Source organism: Macaca fascicularis, chromosome 18, assembly GCF_037993035.2.
Source record: "Macaca fascicularis isolate 582-1 chromosome 18, T2T-MFA8v1.1".
Taxonomy (NCBI): Eukaryota; Metazoa; Chordata; class Mammalia; order Primates; family Cercopithecidae; genus Macaca; species Macaca fascicularis.
The window spans coordinates 77,633,905-77,654,522 of record NC_088392.1 but is presented as its reverse complement, the minus strand read 5'-3'; the positions used below and the strand labels follow the sequence as shown (position 1 = coordinate 77,654,522).

Genomic DNA, 20,618 nt, shown 5'->3' with positions numbered 1-20,618 from the left:
GATTACAGGCACGAGACACCACGCCCATCCAGTGCCTTAAGTTTGAAATCTGCCTATCTAGTTCAATCTTGATTTTTTTATAGATGAGAAAAATAAAGCTCAGAAGAGTCTAAAAATATTTTTCTGTGAAATACCATATTATCCTTTGTATTACTAGCTTATTTCCTTAACACAGCATTTCCTAGTCTGTTTTCAGGTGATAATCCTTCACTGTTTATTATAAAAATTTTAATCATTAAATTCTTTCTTTTCTGGTTTATGAGCCATAAAAAAATTCTGAAAACTAGTATGACTGGTTCTGAGTTCATGTAATTTATATGTAGCACTAAACCTTATTGAAGGTATTTCTCCAGTCTTCCACCATTCATGTATTCCACCAACATTCAAAGTTAAACCAGAAGATTCGCTGTTTTTAGGACTGTCACAACCTAGAGGTACCATCTAGCTGCACTATTTTTCAGTGTACAATAGCTTTCTAGCTGCCTGAAGGTCAGAACTAAAGGTATAAACACTCACTTTAGAAACAAATTACGTGTACCTATAAGGGCACTATCCTAAACGTACAGGTGTTTTGTGATCATCTGCTTTTATAATAGAAACCTAATGCTTACAGTGCTTTAGAAAATAGAGGACCAGTTGATCTGGAAGTACTCTGGCTTGAAAGAGTTTTTCTTCTTTGACCTTAATGATTGTTGAATTCAAGTTCTTTCCATGGAAATAGATTCTAAAAACAGCCAAGTTGCATTTTTTTCAGAGCATTCCTTCTAAATGTATCAACAAACATTTTACCTGAGAGTCCAATGGTACATTGTATACTTCGGCATCCAGCAAAACAGTACAAGCACTAAATGGCAGTGTTTGATTTGCCAATGTTCTTGCAGCTCTGTAATGAACTCGCAAAACTTCTTGTTCGTTGGATACAATGAGTTTTTCCTAGTTGAATAGAGAATTAAAAAAAATAAATTCTTCAACAGTTTTTTTTTTTAAAGAACAATCTTACTCTCTCGCCTAGGCTGGAGTGCAGTGGTGTGATCACAGTTCACAGCAGCCTTGACCTCCTGGGCTCAAGTGATCCTCCCACCTCAGCCTCCCTAGTAGCTGGGACTACAGGGGTGTGTCATCAAGCCCAGCTAATTAAAAATATATATATATTTTTAGAGATGATGTCTCACTATGTGGCCCAGACTGGTTTCAAAATGCTGGGCTCAAGTGATCCTCCCACCTCAGCCTCTTAAAGTGCTGAGATTACAGGCGTGAGCCACTGTGCCTGGCCTCTTCTCACTCTGTCACCTAGGCTGGTGTGCAGGCATGATCATAGCTCATTGTAATCTCGAAATCCTGGGCTCAAGCAATCTTGCCACCTCAGCCTTCTGAGTAGCTAGTACTATAGGTGTGGACCACCACACTTGGCTAATTATTATTTTAAATTTTTTTGTAGAAATGGGGGTCTCACTATGTTGCCCAGGCTGGTCACCATCTCCCGGGCTCAAGTGATTCTCCTCTCTCAGCCTCCCAAAGTGCTGGGATTACAGGTGTGACCCACATACCTGGCCCGCATATTTTAAGTGATTTTATCTTATTTCAAAAACAATTTGTTAGGCCAGGCATAGTGGCAAGACCACATCTCTACAAACAAACACACACACACATACACACACAAGCTAAAGAACCCAAATTTCAGAGTAGTCTTTTCTTCACAGTAGGCTTAAGAAATTTGAGAACTCCCAGTGTTTCAAAAGTAGAAATATATTCTCTCTCTCCAAAACTAGCAGTTTCTCTATTTTAAAATTATTTTTAAAGTATGGTGGTATAAAATAGTGGCTTTTAGTGTATTGACCAAGATGTTCCACCATCACCAGAACATTTCCATCACTCCAAAAAGAAACCTGCTACCCATCAGCAGTCACTCCTCATTCCCCATACCCCTTCCTCTATGCTCCTAGTAACCACCAACCTAACTTTGGTCTCTATGAATTACCTATCTTGAACATTTAATATACATGGAATCATACAATATGCAATATGTGGTCTTTTATGATTGACCTCTTTCATTTGGCATAATGACTTCAAGGTTCATCCATGTTGTAGCATGCATGAATACTTTATCCCATTTTATGGCTGAAAAATATATTCTACTGCATGGATATACCACATTTTATTTATTCATCAGTTGACAGACATTTGGGCTTGAAGGGTGGCAGAAAATGCTATCCCAAAATATGCCTCTTTGGCATAAGGATTATTTTGAGCTAAAGGCAATTTGAACTCAGCAGGCTCAAGAGTGCTCTGACCTCCCCTTTCTACCTGAAAGCCAGAGATAAAACTCCCATGGGAAAGATGGTCTCCTGAAACCAGGAGGAAAGAAACGTTCTTATGACTAGTGACAGGGAGTCAAGGCCAAGAGAATTCTGTACAAACAGACCTTGTTAAAATAACTTTCATCTTCCTTTAGCCTTCCAGTGGATTTTAGTTACTTTTCCACAGCCGCCTTTCTTTCTTCAACCTAGCATAAAATCACTCAGGTTTTGCCAGTTCTTTGGCTCCCATGTGACATAAATCTTATATGAAATAAATCTGCACATTTTTCTCCTGTTAATCTATGTCAGATGAAGTAAGATAAAAATCACTTAAAACATGCTGGCCAGGCACGGTGGCTTCCGCCTGTAATCTCAATGCTTTGGGAGGCTGAGGTGACCTTAAGGCCCAGCTGGAGATCTTAAGATGGTGGAGGTTAACTTTTGCCTCCCCTACAGGCTGTTTACACTTTGAGGCTAATATAAAAAATGCTGCTATAAACGTTCACACTCAAGTTTTTGTCTGGATGCGTGTTTTCATTTCTCTTGGATAAATAAGTAGGAGTGGAACTGCTGGGTCATCTAGTGACTCTGTTCAACTTGTTGAGGAACCATCGAACTGTGCCACAGTAGCTGTGTCATTTCACATTCCTATCAGCAACGGGAGGGTTCTAATTTCTTCACATCCTCGCCAGCACTTGTTACATCTATCTTTTCGATTACAGCCATTCTACTGGGTGTGAAGTGGTATGCCTTTGTGTTGGCAGCTTTTTTATACTGAATATTTTTATAGAAATAAACATACTGTATGATGACGTCAACTACTTGTAAACCTGCCACACACAATAAAATCCTGCCTGGATGTATTCAGTGGGGCCCAAAACTAATGTAATATGCAGAGTCACTCTACCACAAGGTTCATAAAACGATCCAGGCAATCTTCTGCATTTAGCAAACTGAGAATTCCTGGGGTCCAGCTACAGATCCCAACCCATTCTAATCTTGGCTACAGATTGTGCCATCTGGTCCTAACTACATTCTTTGGCCTAAATATCAATGGGGATAACCCTGGGACCTGTGGCTAGCTAGAACTTCATGGGGAGGTAAAGTGACTCCAGGAACTCGCCAGTTTCATAACAGATATCATTTTATTGGCCCTGTCTGGAAGGCTGGGCTGGGAGAATACAAAGAATGTGCCCAGTCTTCTCCTCCCCACCATGTTTCCCATTCTCTCCTCAACTCCAAGGAACTTTGGTCTTCTCCTGATGGAGAAAACAGGCCACAATATATCCAAATATGTATTATTGCAGAGTTTTAATGTTTTCATAAATTCACGAAAAAAAGAAGCATGGTCCTAATTAACTTAATTCTTGTATGACAAACGATATTCAAAGAGGTAGGCCTAACGCTTTTGATTTCTTAAGTACAATTTAAAGTGCAACTTGAAGTAATACATATCCAAAACCTTGACGCAAAAGAAAAAATAGCTAGATGTGTCTTCCTAAAAAGTTGGCTGTAGTACTGTAGAGATTAAGAGCAATAACCAAAAATCCCTCAAAAGCAAACACCATGTGAGAAATACATTTTCTTTTTTTTGAGACGGAGTCCCACTCTGTCGTCCAGGCTGGAATGCAATGGCACGATCTCGGCTCACTGCAACCTCTGCCTCCCGGGTTCAAGTGATTCTCCTGCCTCAGTCTCCAGAGTAGCTGGGACTACAGGTGCCCGCCACCACACCAGGCTAACTTTTTGTAGTTTTAGTAGAGACGGGGTTTCACTGTGTTAGCCAGGATGATCCCAAAGTGCTGGGATTACAGGCGTGAGCCAACACGCCTGGCAAAAAAATTTTTTAAAAAATTAGCTGGGTGTGGTGGTGCATGCTTGTAGTCCCAGCTATTTGGGAGGCTGAGGCAAAAGGATGGTTTGAGCCTGGAAGGTTGAGGCTGCAGTGAGCCATGATGATCACACCACTGCCAACCTGAGTGACAGTGAGACTGTCTCAAAAAACAGAACAAAACAAAATCCCTGCAGTTATGAGATTTGCTGCTACATGACACCTAACTGCAGTTCTGTGTAGAGATACTTGTATGACATAGCTGGCCAGGATCAAGCAATTTGGTAGCTAGTAGTTACTGAGCCACCAGACGGTGAAGTGGTTTGTTCTCATGTTGGTGAGACATTTAAAGTTGCCCTCGAGTATTCTGCAATTCTAAATTGTTTACTGGTCAAATACATGGAAGATGTATCATTCTGTTATGTGTTAAAGTTCTACAAATTGCACAATTCAAATAAGAATTCTTAACTGTAAGGTGGCAAGACTTTCTGTAACCTGGACAGGTACACAGATGAATATACACCAGGTGACTTCAAATGTCTGATAGTTGAAATAGCTTTTGATGTGTGTTATATTACCTAACTTCTTATTGCTGACAAATTGCTCACTGTCAATGGGTCATGCAGTGTTGTAAATTCTGTATTGTGCTTCTTTTATTTGTTGCTTCTCTTTGTAATCCTATGAATATTTTTTTATTTAAAAACATTCTGAGAAGAGGTTCCAAATTTCCCAGACTGTTACAGAAGTCCACAGTAGGAAAAAAGTTAAGAACCTGTGCCAAGAAAATCGATCATGTATGAATCAAAGAAATTATACACAAATTTTATTTGCATATGAGTATGTATACATTTTTGTGAAGAAGGATCATAGTTTACACCACATTTTCAGAGGTCCTCAACCCTCCCCCAAAATTAAGAACACACTATATTTTGTAAATCCAAGTGAAATGACTTAAAATTTCTATAAATACTCTGAAAAAGGTTTTTCTTCCTGTAATTTCAAGCCAAGACTAACCACCGGAAGGCCGATACTAAGGCAGACCTAGGTGGACAAATAAGCATAGCCTTTATAAGTATTTTGCCCTTTTGCCCTGAAATAGCTGGAACCAAGCAACGATTCCAAAACTTGGAAATTCAAATACTCCACTAGGAATCTACTGTTATAATTCTACAAATTCAACAAATAACAAGATGACAGAGACTTACATATTAAAAATATATTCAACATAAATTATAATATGGGAGCAGCAATCCTAAAATAGGCTTAAAATTTTTCCATCTAATTAAACACAAAACCAAACCATTTCTCAAAATGGTTCTAAATTTTAAAAATCCACTAATAAAAAATTATTGGCCATTTTAATGTATTGGTAAAAACCAGTTATTTTTAGTGTAAGTACAAATTTAAACATTTCTTACCCTTTCAATACTGTGTTGCAAACGTAGTTTCATCCTTACAACTTCCTGTTGCCGAAAAAGCTCTTTAAGTGGATCTGACAATGAAGGTGGTGGTGTAATCTAATTAAAAAGACATATATAGTTTAAAATATTAGGTTTGATTTACAATAATGGGCTATTCTTTTAAAATTAAACCCTTTTAGTGCATAAAAAAATCAAATTCCAATGTCCTGTGAATTAAATAATACAGCACTAATTATAGAACTAGTTGTTACTTGTGTTTGAAACATTGAGCACAGTTTAGATGTTTTGATTCTAAGGCCACAACAAATTTCAAACAGCAAATCAGAAGGACTACCAGACACATTTTAGATCCTCAGTAAGTGTCAGCTCACAGACAAGGAGGGAAGGAGGGAGGAGTCGCAAAACCAGAAAAGCTGGTATAAACATGGAGGAAACACTCCTTAAGATTAAAGCAGTTCAACTTTATCTATATAGTGAGGTCTGTCTGCAGACATAATACAATATCAAACACTAAAGTCCTGAGTGTTACACTTAATTCTTTTATAAAAGTAGATGAAATGGTCTAATGAATTTTTTTCAAACTTTATCCCACATGACTTTGTCTATTCATACTCCAAAAAGCTTTTGGTTAATCTCCAATTTGATATTGTAGTGAACTGTGTTTTCTGGTAAATGCTGGAGGTTAAGGAAGCTGATTCAATCTATGCATGTAACTCCACTCTTAAAAGTAAGACACACTGGCCAGGCACGGTGGTTCACACCTGTAATCCCAGCACTTTGGGAGGCTGAGGTGGGTGGATCATGAGGTTAGGAGTTCGAGACCAGCCTGATTAAATGGTGAAGTCCTGTCTCTACTAAAAATACAAAAATTAGGCAGGTGTGGTGGTGCATGCCTGTAATCTCAGCTTCTCAGGAGGCTGAGGCAGGAGAATAGCTTGAACTCAGAAGGCAGAGGTTGCAGTGAGTTGAGATCATGCCACTGCATTCGCATTCTAGCCTGGGTGACAGAGCAAGACTCTGTCTCAAAAAAACCAAACAAAAAAAGGGACATCTTGGCTGGGCATGGTGGTTCTCACCTGTAATCCCATCACTTTGGGAGGCTGAAGTAGGACTGCTTGAGACCAGTAGTTTGACACCAGCCTGGGCAACATATTGAGACCCCATCAAAAAAAAAAAAAAAAAATTTAAAGTTAGCTAGGTGTGGTGGTGTCCGCCTGTAGCCTCAGCAACTCAGGAAGCTGAGATGGGAGGATAGCTTGAGTCCAGGAGTTTGAGGCTGCAGTAAACTATGATCGTACCACTGCACTCCAGCCTGGGCAACACAGCGAAGCCCTGTCTCGTAAGTTAAAAACAAAACAAGAGATGGCAAAAACCATCTGTGATCCCTAAATACTCTTTTTCTACCCCTTGGAGAATTTGTATTTTCCCCCTCTTATTCTTGCTTACAATTCTTGCTAGCACATTAGTGCAAAGGAAGGTATCTCAGTATGTTTTGGCAAGTTATAACACTTCTGGTTTAATAGTCAATTCTATATGAAAGTGGGACAACCAGGTATTTTCCACTTCTTGATGTAGTGCCACAGGAATCATAATACACCACATATATGAAAAGCTCGACAAAAATCACACCTGGCTCTACAGACTCTGTAATCAGCAGAGACTGAAAATATGTTAAATACAACCACAAAGACTCAATCAGTTCAATCACAATGTGGAAAATTCTACAGGACAAATAACTTACTGGAACTGATCATTTCTCAGGCCTCTAATAGAAGTAATCCATTTGTTGGATTTCTGCATCCTGTGAACTGCTTTAAATTTAGCATGAGTTATAGGTAGTTTGGTGCTGTTTTAGTTCTAGAAAACCATATAGGCCTCTAGTTATTTCAAGGAATGTAGAGGACGGATTATCTACTGTCTGATACTGAGGTGCCAGAGAAAGCTTCCTCAAGAGGGTAAATGCCTGACCTGCATCTTATAGGAAGTGCCGGAGTTAAAGAGTTAGTGAAATGAGTCATGTGGGAAGAAAGGAAAAAGAGGGAGAGAGGTAATTCCCAGAAGACAGGATGTCATGCAAAAACAAACAGAATGGTATCTGCAGACAACTCCAGGCAGGTTGGTGCAAAAGTAACTGGGTTTTGCCATTACTCTCGTTATCCTCTTTTCACACCATTTTGTCCAACTTGATCTTCTAAGAACTTAAGATCGCAGAAGAGATCAGCAGGGGCAAAGTAATGCAGGCTGCAGTCTACACTGTAAATGTGCTTTTCTTAAAGTATGTTCCACAAAAGATTGGGCCCACAATTTCTCTTACAATTCTTTACAATCTTACAATTCTGTGAAGATCCACAAAAATGCTTCCAAGAACAAGTTTGGAAAACATGGTATAAACGTACCCACTTAGAAAACTCCCAATACATCAAAGTTTCTGGTAAGTTCTGCAGTGAACCTATTTTTAGATTAATAGTGCTTCCCAAACTTACTTGACCATGAAAGCCTCCCCCATTTGCACAGGAGGTTTTCAAATAACATACTGTGGAAGAGATATTATGTAGAACATGTTAGAGTTAAGTAATAGAGAACCATGAAAGGTCTGACAGCTTGCTGCTGTGTGTGAACAGACACTATGGGGACAACATTGTAGGCAAGGAATTGAGGAAGCAGATTACTATTGTGTTGATGTGAGATGGAGGAGGGAGTGAAGGAAATGGGTTGGTTCAAAAAATACTGGTGACTGGCCCAATAAACATAAACAAGAGGGAATACCTCAGAAGGACTTGAGGCTTAGTGTGAGAACTGGAGGGTGGTAATAGAGGCCACAGGAGGGAACAGGAGAGGAGAAAGAGAAGCAGGTTATTGGGTAAGTTCAGCTCAGTGCTGACTTACTGAGTTTCTGAAGCTTATGGACATTCAGGTGGAGCTATGCAGTTACAAAAAAGAAGTCAAGGAGAGAGATCTGGGCAGGATATTTAAATGTAGGAAACATTAACATAGATCGCATAAAGCAGAAAGGGAAAATCACCAAAGAGATACGGAGGTTTTCTGAGGAAGCTTTCCCTCTGCTGTTTTCCTCCTCTATCTTTTAAGTAAATCATGCTTGGAGATTTTGTCTTTCAATATCCGGGTCCCAGGAGTCTTGACAATACTCCCTTGACCGCTTCTCATGGATTCACTTTCCTTTGATCATCCACTCTTGGAACCCCTTCAAGATTTCTGTAGTGTGTAATCAGTGGCCACAGCAGAGACTAGATTGTAACAAATCTCGTCTTCCTCCCTGTTCATTTGATTTTGGGGATCTGACCTGCAGTTTTACTCCCCTTGATTTCTTCTGGAAAAATGGCAGCATTTTGGTTAAATTATGATTAAAGTACTGGAAGAATAAACAAACTGACTCTGGGTATGTTTTACCATATTTGTTTCATTTTTCATTTTTAGTTTTGTAGACATCTTGTTGGTCTTGAACTCCTGGCCTCAAGTGGTCTTTCCACCTTGGCCTCCTAACGTATTGGGATTACATTTATTGTCATCAGGCCTGGCCTCCACTTCACAATTTCTAATGGGTTCTATAATTGGAGTACATAAATGTGAGGAAAGATTACTTTCATAAAATGGCAATTAGTTGGCTGGGAGGAAACAAATGGATAAAGCCATATTGGAAAGTAAGAAAAAGAATGTAGTGCCCACAAGATTTTTGTTATTCTGGTCTTTATTATTTTTCAAACTAAATTTTAAGTAAACGAGTTTCAGTCCAGTAAACTCAAACACACAGCATTTTATGTACAAGTCTGGAGTTCATATATTAGCTTCAATAAATACGACCCTTACAGTGATTTGCAGCTGTATAAAACAATGGTAACCACCTTAAATCTATATACTGTTTTAAAGTTTTAATGGGCTTTGGCATATACTATTTCAACCTGCTTTGAAGTAGGGTAGACATTTATTCTTGTTTTACACATGTGAAAACTAAGGATCAGAGATGGGAAATGAATTATTTAAGATCACACAGTGGGTCTGTAGCAAAATCCAGACTGCAGTAATATATGCGAATTGGAAATCTACAGTGCTTTCTATTATATTGTGCTGTGTTTTGCTACTTTAGTAATTCTCATTAAAAAACGAAAATTAAAAAAACTTCCCACTACATCCAGGAATATTTCTCACCTCTGCTTATAGTCCCTTTTAGAACAGTATTCGATACAGCTAAACTTCTAATATAACTAGACATATCCCAAGAATCGTTTCAAGGAAGTCAAACTTGAATTACATCACCTTTGCAAGAGTAAGAAAAGGTGACAGTACAAATATAACAAACACATTTAGGTGTTTACAATACATATGCAGATTCTATGTAGTCTATGTGTATAAATCCCTGGATAAATTTATACAATAAATGTATACATATATAAAGTCAACAGACTGATTTAAGGCAGCAACCTAATATGGTTCATCTGAAATGATTTTTACTGAAATTGTACAAAGTTCTAATTTAAATTTGTTTTTTATAGTTGTACCTATATTTCAAGGCTATGTCACTACATATTATTTTGGCTAAAATTTCTTAAAGGGAAAATAAAGTTGGGGAATGAAAGAACGTTACTAGCTTTGTATTTCTTGACTCATTCACAGACGGCTTTGCTGAAAGAATCTACCTACTAGAAAACTTCAAATTACCTATGTGGCTAGCGTTATACTTCTATTGGGCAGTGTTACAGGTGTATAGGAAGGGATGATGTTACTTACTGTGGGAATACAAATCTTGCTTAAGGGGTTTCCATCCAGGAGATATGATCCGTTAAATGTTACATATTCGTCATAATACTGAGGTGCTTGAGGAATCACACTACACAATAATTTGCGTTTTTCTTCTATTTTTTTCCTTATGTGCAAGTACTCAAAATATGGATTTGCTCTCTCTGAACTGTATGGCTGAATCTCATCTAGTTTCAGAGAATCTACAATGGCTGCCAGAGATTGCTGAGTTTTCTCTTTTGCTTGTAGTAAAGAGGGACTCACTTGCACAGGCTGAGGTACACGTGACACTTTCCTTTTCCGCGGATGGTGAATTTGTGGATCGTCATCTTCAGTTAATCTTATTCTTCCTCTAGGAGATGAGGATTCACTGTCTTTTTCTGATAATAGTGTACAGCTAGCAAGAATCTGTTTGCTTTGATTTGCCATTGTATTTGCTTTGTTTCTAGTCATTCTTTGAGGAATTTGGTTTTCAGTTTTATCATCTTCGGCATTTTCTTCTAATTCTACTTTAACTAACTGACCATATTTATGCATTTCTGGTTGAGCTGACTGTTGTGAATGGTTTTCCAGACTTGATAAAATGCTTTGTTGAGATTCTTCATCTTCTATGGAAAGCAAACACTTTTCACTTTCAGGACTATGTTTTGGATCTTGTTCATTTAGGTTTCCTTTTGGCATCCCTGCGTTCATTTCACATAAATCAGAATCACACCTATTCAAATGAGTTAAAACCAAACCCTCCAGTTTTTCTTTTTCATGTGAAATGACCTGAATATCAGTTGTGCTATTCTCAACTTCATGGCCACTGGAAGACTTATAAGTTAGTTTGCTAAATGCATAATGTGTATTTAGCTGGGTAGAGGCATCATTTCCATTAAAGTCCTTTTCTGATGGTAACACAGGTAAAGTATAAGCCTTCTCAAAGTTTGGTGATGCTTCTTGAATAGTGCTGTCAGAGTACACTGGGACAAAGGCATCTGTTTTTTGAACATCTCCTAGGACAAAAGTATTCTCTGCATCTTTTGTAGATTCATTATCAGTATCTAAAACAGAACTACTAATCTGAACTGCATTTTTTTGCTGTAAAATACCTGGCTCTTGATTGGCAACATATGACAAAGACATATGTTTAGAAATCGATTCAGCATCTGAAAGTGATTGGCTGGGGAAAGAGCAAGGCTGCTGTGAAGGCATAAAGGATGCTGGATCCTGAGCGCAAGAGTTTCCTGGCAGTTCAGTCTGGGGCAGGGATAAAAAATCAGCATTTTCTTTCAGTATTTTATTTTCAGAATTACAAAAACTCTGAAGAGAGGATTCTTGATCGGGTATGTTAGAATTTGGGCAGATGAAGTCTCTAGTGCTTAATGTCTCTAGTCTATCAACAGGCATCTCCCATGACTTATTCTGGATCACACCAACCTGACTAGATGGCTCTAAATGCACTGGACTGTCCATTACAGTGCCCACTGGGGCAGTATTTTTGATGACATTTCTATCAGCTGAAACATATTTGCTGTTTGAAGCTCCAGTTGGAGAAATTGCAAAACCGGAATGTATGTTAGACACATTTGAAAAGTCTCTTTCAGGCACATTTGAGAATACCTCAGGTTTGGGAGAAGGACTAGTATCTCTTGGCACAGTTAATAAGCTACCTTGATTGCTCTCTTCTGATATTGTCTGGAATTGTTTTGTATGTTCACAAATGACAGAAGGCATGCTACATCTTCGAACTTCTACAGTAGGTCTCCCCTCGCTTATAATTAGTTTAACATCTTCTACAGAAGATGACCTAAGATGGGATGTTGAAAGTCTGTTTGCATATGGTGGTTTAATCCGCTCTGGCAAGTCAGCCAGGCTGTCCAATTCCCTTTCATGCAGGGCAGGAGATTTGGCAATTGACAAAAAAGGTGACTGGGAAAAGGACATTTGGGATTCTGAACTCTCTAACATAAAGTCAGAGTCATACTCAACTGGAGGCCTTGGGGTTGTCACTGTAGTATGGCAGGAATCTTCTGAACTAGCAACAGAAATCAAGGATACAGATCTGGAGCTGAGACCCGGCTTTTCATTTTCTGATCTAGGAGACCTGTTTAAGCTATTATCTGAAACAAAAGATGACTTCCCTAAAGTCATTACATTTTTGGTGTCAACAGATTGTGATCTGTTACTCACAGCATCTTTAGGTTGTTTCTCCTTGGTATATGCATCAGTCAATTCTGAACTCTTTGACCTAGTAAGTTCTTTATTTTTGGATTCAGTTTGTGTATGCTTTGTTTTTTCTTTATCTTTTACTTTAAGTTCTAAACAGTTACGGTTTCTCAACCGTTCCTTTTCTTTTTGTTTAATTTTTTCCTTATGTTTTTTGTGCCACTGCTCTATTTCTAGGTCTTTAAGGCTTAGCATCCGTTCAAAACTTGTCTGCATTAAATCATCATTCACTAACCTCTTTTCTTTAGGCCGGGTATCTTTTGACGCTGGTGATGACTTAGGTTTAGGCTTATCTGCTTCAGATTTTAGTTTGAGTAAGCTATTTAGTTGAATTTTATCTTTATGTTTGTCTCGTTCTTTGTATCTATCTATATCTTTCTTATCTTTTTCTTTTCCATCTGGAGTTTTCAAAGGTTCATCTTTTGTTTTTTCTTTAAGGGATAAGGGTTTTTCATGTTGTGCTTTATTACCGTCTACTATACTTGATTTTTTTTCTTCCTGTATGTGTTTGGAGTTAGTTATATTTATACTTTCTTTATCTCTAGATTTTTCCTTTTTATCTAGCTCCCTGTCTTTTTCTTTATTTTTGCCTTTTTCTGATTTAGTATACTCATTATTATCTGATTGTTTATTTTTTTTCTCCATCGAGTGCTTTTCTTTGCTTTCTGTTAGATGCCTCTCTTTTTCAGGCTTTTCTTTGTCATGTTTCCTATCCATCTTTTCTCTACTTTTCTCTCTGTCATCAGTTTTTTTAATAGCAGCAGTATTTTTGCTCTTCTCACTTTCTTTATGGCATTTTTCTGTGTGATGCGAATATAGCCTGTCCTTTTCTTTTATTTTATCAGCACATTCACTAAGATCTAATTTGTCTTTTTCTGACTTATGCTCATGTTTTATCTTCTTTTCTTTTTCAAAGTTTTTTCTTTCCATCTTCTCAATGTCCTTTTCTTTAGTTTGAGATCGCTTCTCAGGTTTTTCTTTACTTTCCTTTATATGCTTTTCTTGTTTTTCAACATCTATTTCCTTTTCCACTAAATGAAGCCCCATGGATTCCTCAATGGCACTCATACCCAAAGTAAATTCTGAGTCTTTATCTGTGGGTATGTTTTCTCTCTCTTCTTTTAGATCTTTTATTTTTTCCTCCCTAAAAGATTTCTCGCTTTCCTTTTTAATCTTGTCTCGTTCCTCTTTAAAGTTCCTCTCTTTTGAGACATGCTTTTCCTTGGTTGATTTATCTTCTTTGATGTTTTTTTCCAATTTTGATTTTTTTTCTAATGTTAAGGATTCATGTTCCATATTTAAAAAGAGATCTTCAGTTTCATCACTTTTAAAAAAATTCTCTTTCCAAAATTCTCTATCAAATTCCACACTCCTCTGCAGTTCTTTGGCACTATCCTTATTTTTGTATTTTTCCTTTTCACCTTCGATTTCTTTTTTATGCTTTTCTTTTTCCCTCTCTTTATGCTTCAATTTATGTTTTTTTAATGTTTTACCTTCTTTATCCATTTTTTTCAGTGTGCAATCTGAATTTTCAAATGCTGGACTATGATCTTCATCCTTTATTTTGGCATTTGATTTTTCACCAAATTCTAAGTGGAAATCTTTCTGATGTTTGCTTTTTTCTTTATGCTTACAGGATTTTACACTTGAACTTTCTGGCAAGAATTCAGATTCTGTATTATCATACCGAACAAGATCAGGTTGTAATGACATTTCGGAACTTCCTGGTGATAAACATGTTTTAGTATGTTCTTGTTTTAGTGGTGTTGACTGTTTTTCACTTAATCCACAAGAATGTTTGGGAGATTTACCAGTCGAAATATGAAATAAATGTAATGAAGTATCATCTTTTGGGCTAAAAGATTTCCTAAAATTCCCCTCCTCTCTGGTCTTTTCTGAACAATCTAGTCCAGTATTTACTGTCAAGTTTGTTATTCTTGTATTTTCTTTTCCTTCCTTTTCTTGCTTTAGCTCTTGGTTCTCTTTATTTTTATTCTGATTTTTCAATTTTCTTTTAACTTTGCCTTTCTGTTTGTGTTCACCTGAAACTACATATTCCTTTTTGGTCTGCATATCAGAATTTGATGTTTCAGGGATGACAGAACATGAAGTAGAAATCTTTTTATTCTGAAGAGCTTCTTCATCAGAACTTTCAGTACTTGAATATAAGACCCTAGATGGCTTTTGTTTTTTACTTTTAAATGATTTAGGATAGAAAGCTTTCTCCTGTTTTGCAAATAAATGAGTTTTTTCTGCTTCAGGTTCATTTTCTTTTCGTTGTTCTTTCCTAAGAATATGCCTATCATCAATCATCTTATTAATTTCTTCATCATCATCATCTTTGAACTCATACTCATCAAGGGCAGATGGAAGAGGTGCTTTACTGGGAAGTATTTGTTTACTTTCACAGATGAGAGAGTCCTTCTCTGTTTCAGAGTCAATATTTTCATCAACACTAGAAGGATTTACAGATTGAGCCTCTTCGGAATCTAGAATAAAAAAAGAAAATGTGGTGTTGGTCAACACACAACTGTCAGAATTTTTTTTTTTTCTTCTGAGAAAAAGATATAGCTTATACAATAAACACTTCAAATTCATAATCACTTCAGATTTATACGGAAATAATGTAATAGCAATATGTAAGAACTTTGATAGTGTTGTAGAACAGCTTTTCTAGAGAATATGCTTTATGGTGAGGCTCCTTTTGACACTTCTAAAAGCACAGTGTATGTTAAAATCACAATATATAGTATAAAAATATAGTCCTGCAGTCAACATAGAAGTGCATATCTCTTTTATATACTGATTCCCTTTCTTTTGGGTGTATACTCACTCAGCAGTGGGATTGGTGAATCATACGGTAGCTCTATTTGTAGTTTTTTGAGGAACTTCCAAACTGTTCTCCAAAGCGGCTGCTTCCCACCAACAGTGTACAAGGGTTCCCCTTTTTCCACATTTATGCCAGCATTCATTACTGACTACCTTTTGGATAAAAGCCATTTCAAATGGGGTGAGAGGAAATTAGTATATGGAAGAGATAACTGCACTCCCATGTTTACTGCAACACTATTCACAATAGCCAAGATATGGAATCAATCTAAGTGTCCATCAACAGATGAATGGATAAGGAAAATGTGGTTCATATACACAGTGGAATATTACTCAGCCATAGAAAAGAATGAAATTCTATCATTTGCCACAACATGGATGGAACTGGAGGACAGTACTTTAAGTGAAATAGGTCACGCACACTAAGACAAATATAGCATGTTCTCACTCGTATGTGGGAGTGAAAAATTAAACTCATAGAAATAGAATGACAGCTGTCAAAGACTGGGAAGGGTTGTGGAAAGGGGGAGATGAGAGAGAGTTAATGGGTACAAAAATATAGTTAGATAGAATAAATTAGATCTAGTGTTCAGTAGCACAATAGGGCAACTATAGTTAATTATTTATTCCCTATTTCACCATAACTAAGAGAGGAATTAGAATGCCCCTATCACAAATAAATTATAAATGCTTGAGGTAAACCAATTACCTTGGTTTGATTTTTACACATTGTATACTTTAGCAAAATATCACATGTACCCCACAAATTACATACAACTATTATGTATCCATAATTAAAAATTTAAAAAATAACCAAAAACATACATATTTATATATACATTTATATACATACGCATTTATATATATAACCCAGGGGTCTTGATTAAGGGGAAACATTAGCTAGTAAAATGTGTAAATTCTGCACATATGCACTTTTTTAGGAGAGAGAATATTTAACTCGAATAAGATCCTTTAATCCAAAACTGACTAAAAAACACTAACTTAAAGGGTTTAATTATATAAACATCACAAACTGTTTTATGTGTTTCAGAATATTTTTTGTATTTTTGGTAGAAATGGAGTTTCACAAATTGCTCAGGCTGGTCTTGAACTCCTGAGCTCAAGTGATCCACTCGCCTTGGCCTCCCAAGGTGCTGGGAATACAGGCATGAGCCACTGCACCCATCACCCAGCCCTGTAAATTCTCTTAAGGGAGTTAAACATAAACTGAGATATCCATGGTTTGTCATTTGTGTTCCTGATTCATCAACTTAAAGCAATGCATTTCAATTCAGATATGTCTTTTTCTAAAGGTTTTTTAAAAAGATGCCTACTTTTTTTAAAACGAAAGAACGTAAATTCTAACATAAATAAGTTTTCCTGACACTAATGTCCATGATGAAAGCCAAGACATTTCTACAGCTGAATGACCCTCACATGGCTCTGGATCCTGGGACACACATGCCCATCAGACTCATCCCTCTGAACACTGGTTTCTCAGTGCCATCTGCAATGACCCTGTGTTGCTCAACCAGAGGCTGGCCAGCCTGTGGGCCTCAGCAAAGACCACTACACCCCCATGATGCCATTTCACTTGCAGACCACTTCCCTTTCTTTGCCTGAGCAGTCCCAATTTTTAAATTTACTCTAATCACTCAAGAACATAGCTCAACCTGGTCCTGGACTCTAGTGGGGCAGTAACTCTTCAAAAAAAAGTTTGTTCTGCCTTTCTTAGTAGATGACTGCTATGGTGAGAAAATCACCTAAAATCTCCAAATCCTCAAGTTCCCTTAAGTAAAAAATGGCTATGTTTATCATTACACTAGTTGTTTTCCATTTTTCCAATTTTTATTTAATAAAATATTTTATACAATTATTTTTAACAAAACGCTCTTTAAAAATTTTTAATGTTGATCATCTCAATTTATTCTCAACAATTTTATTTGGCAAACTAGGAAAGAAAGTGAGAAATAGGTTAAGCAACTGTTAAAACATTTTATTAAAATTTTTATTAAGACATTTTTCTTTTTTCTTTTGAGATGGAGTCTCACTCAGCTGCCCAGGTGGAGTGCAGTGGCATGATCCTGGCTCACTGCAACCTTCGCCTCCTGGGTTCAAGCAATTCTCCTGTTTCGGCCTCCCGAGTAGCTGGGATTACAGGCACCTGACACCATGTCTGGCTAATTTTTGTATTTTCAGTAGAGACAAGGTTTCACCATGTTGGTAAGACTGGTCTCAAACTCCTGATCTCAGGTGATCCGCCCGCCTTGGCCTCCCAAAGTGCTGGAATTACAGGAGTGAGCCACCGCGCCCAGCCAGCATTTTTCTTCTCCGTGAAAAAAAATTAAGTTCTATCTTATTATTTAAATGCATTTAAATACATTCAAAAGTTCTTGTACATCTCAAGGCGGCTTCAGATATTTGCAACTAAAAGTGTAACATTTAAAGAATGGTGAAAATGTTATCCTTAGGCTTAACTGTTCTCCTGAACCATCAATTTCCATCTTTTCTTGTATGGTATGCAAATGGAACTGCAACCAAACGAAGCAGATGTGGCTGATGTGGGGAGATAATAATATATAGTGTAAATCCCTCCCTCAAAATCTCTCAAAAAAATAGGCAGAGAGGTGTTGACACATGACATCTATTCTCATGTTGACATCTGACGAAGTAACTACATTTCACATGCCTAATAAGAGATGATTTAAAAACATTTGAATTGTACTAATTACATATTTTTAGAAAATATAATTATGACTGTCACATATATTTCAGGGGTAGGTGATAATGATACAAAACTAAATATACCATAACTAAAAAAACAACAAACAAACAAAAAAACTTATAGTCATAAGTTCCAGTCTTTACTTCCAATCTTTCCTCTGATATTCAACCTGGATATTCCTGGACTCCTTACAACTACCTCAAAAACAAGACCGAAAACATTCAACTCATTACTTTTCCTTCCACAACTGCTTTCTCTTACTGCTTAAAGTCAGTATTCCTCACCTCTGTGGCACACCAACCAATCCGGCTATTCAAATTTAAAAATCTCAAGAGTCATTTCAAACTCTCTCAATTCCTCAACTTCCAAATTCAACTGCTCAGAGTTTTCATTTCTGGACTCTCTTGTTTTTTGAGAGACAGGGTCTTGTTCTATTGCCCAGGCTGGAATGCAGTGGTACAATCATAGCTCACTGCAGCCTCCTACCTGGGCTCAAATGATCTTCCTGCCTCAGCCTCCTCAGTAGCTAGAACTACGGGTGTGCGGCACCACACCCGACTAGTCTCTTTTTTGTGTGGAGATGGGGACTCACTATGTTGCCCAGAATGGTCTTGAATTCCTGGCCTCAAGCAATCCTCTCACCTTAGCCTCCCAAAGTGCTGGGATTACAGGTATGAGCTACTGTGCCCAGCCTGGACTCTTAAATCCATTTTCTCTCTATTTCCACTACTATTATCTCAGCTCAGGGTCTCATCATTCCTTGGCTAGATCAGTAATCACCTTAAACAACTATGTGGCCAACACTATCTATCATCTCTCTTCTCACCTGAGGGCTCCCCACTGTAGGATAACGTAAAAACTCTGACAAGGATAAAAAACTCTCAAAATCTGGACCACCATCTCCACTATAACCACCATTTTCTTTTAAGGCTAGTCAAGTGAAGTAGTGGGAGTGGAGCAGCAACAAAGATATCCGTAACTAGTTGTAATCAATTAGCTGTAAATACCAGTGCACTCAGAATGGCCTCTACCACTATTTATTAAGCCCTATCATTAGCCGAGCAGATAATATATGGTCTTTACAACAGCTGTTATTATCCCCATTTAAGAGACGAACCGAGCTACTAAGTAGTTTTTCCAAGGTCACCTACAAAGCGATGCAGCCCAGAGTATTTTTGTCTGATTTCACAATGTGTTATACCATGACTCCCGTCTTTCATTGCTTCTTGCTATACACATTAGCCATAATAGTGGAGTACACTTCCTCTTCCCCAAAATTCCATGCATATTTATGTGGGTCCCAATCAGTTTCTCTATTATTTTCCAACTTTTTAGGAGATATTTCAGATTAATGGTCAGGGAGAGGAGCAGTTCAGGAATTTATACCTATGTTAGTCCAAGTGCAATGGTGTTTAGAACTAATTGATCACAACCAGTTACAGATTTATTCTTTTTCTACTCCCACTGCTTTATCTGACTAGCCTTTTAAAAAAACGTATAGATAGGGATTAGGGTAGTAATCTGTTGAGGGAAGGAAGATGGGAAGTAGACTTGTCTTGAGAGTGTATTTGCATTGGAATTTACTTAGATTATGTTTATTTGAAGTGGTTTGGAAGGAGGTAAAGTTAACCTCCCAATCACTCCTTGGGAACATCACTGGTTTAGAATCATTTCAAAGGTATGCATTTCTACCACAATATCCCCAATGCATTCTATGTATTCTAGATGAGTAAGTGCTCAAACACACACATTCTTTAGCTTTCTGTAAACTTATCAAAGCATCACTTTATTAGGAGAACCATTTATAGCACCCAGGGAATGAAACTTTCATATGTCATATATGTTCAGTGAAGGATGAGAGGGGTGAGAGGGGTGAGAGGGTGAGAGTGTGGTTACTGAGGGAAAAAAGGCCCATTTATGGAATTTGGAAGTCTTCTGTAGAGAAGGTAACGTCATTATGGTGGCTATAAATTTCTCCTTTTGTTTTCCACATTATTCAAAAGTTACTTCCAATATAAGCCTGTGATCTACACAGAGAGACTTTTGTAATGTCTAGCACATAGTAGGTGCTTAATGTTAAATGTCCAATGAGTTTTAGAACTGTATTAAGACATCAAGAAATTAAGTGGGGGTGCTTATGGTGGGATAAGAGAGAAGTGTAGAAAGAGATACAAGCATCAAATACAAATTTATTTACCATATAATTTTGTGTAGTATCCAGGTGGCAACTACTGTCTGGATAATTCACTGCTGATGTTTCCTCTAAACTCGGCAATTTGAAGAGGTGCCAAATGTTTCATCCATACGCCATGATTTCCTGTACTGCCATGTGGAGCACAGACATGCTATTTGATTTGCTTCCCATGCCATCCATAGCTATCACATAGGATGCACTTTCACACATGCACTGACTTGCCTGTCTTCCTACTTTTCTCAGTTGTTGAACATTTTTGCCAAACAAAATTTCTTATTTTATACAATGGAGCCACGTTTATATAGTGGTGTTCGTATAATTATTTGTATATGTACTTTATGAATATAAAAAAACTGCA

At 37.4% G+C, this 20,618-nt stretch overlaps 1 protein-coding gene across 33 annotated transcripts in view; it reads right to left on the bottom strand.

Moving 5' to 3' along the window:
• The window catches only part of ANKRD12 (ankyrin repeat domain 12), a 134,606-nt gene that overhangs the window by 7,306 nt on the left and 106,682 nt on the right, over positions 1–20,618 (bottom strand). For 32 of the 33 annotated variants that reach the window (XM_045378271.3, XM_074022888.1, XM_074022894.1 and 29 more), the window contains 3 exons: positions 10,293–15,001; positions 5,547–5,645; positions 790–933 (listed from right to left, as the gene is read on the bottom strand). In XM_045378271.3, the coding sequence (XP_045234206.2) occupies positions 790–933; positions 5,547–5,645; positions 10,293–15,001 (4,952 nt within the window). Of the gene's footprint in view, positions 1–789; positions 934–5,546; positions 5,646–10,292; positions 15,002–15,345; positions 16,008–20,618 lie in introns of those variants that run through there. The other variant, XM_065534212.2, reaches the window with a different exon arrangement.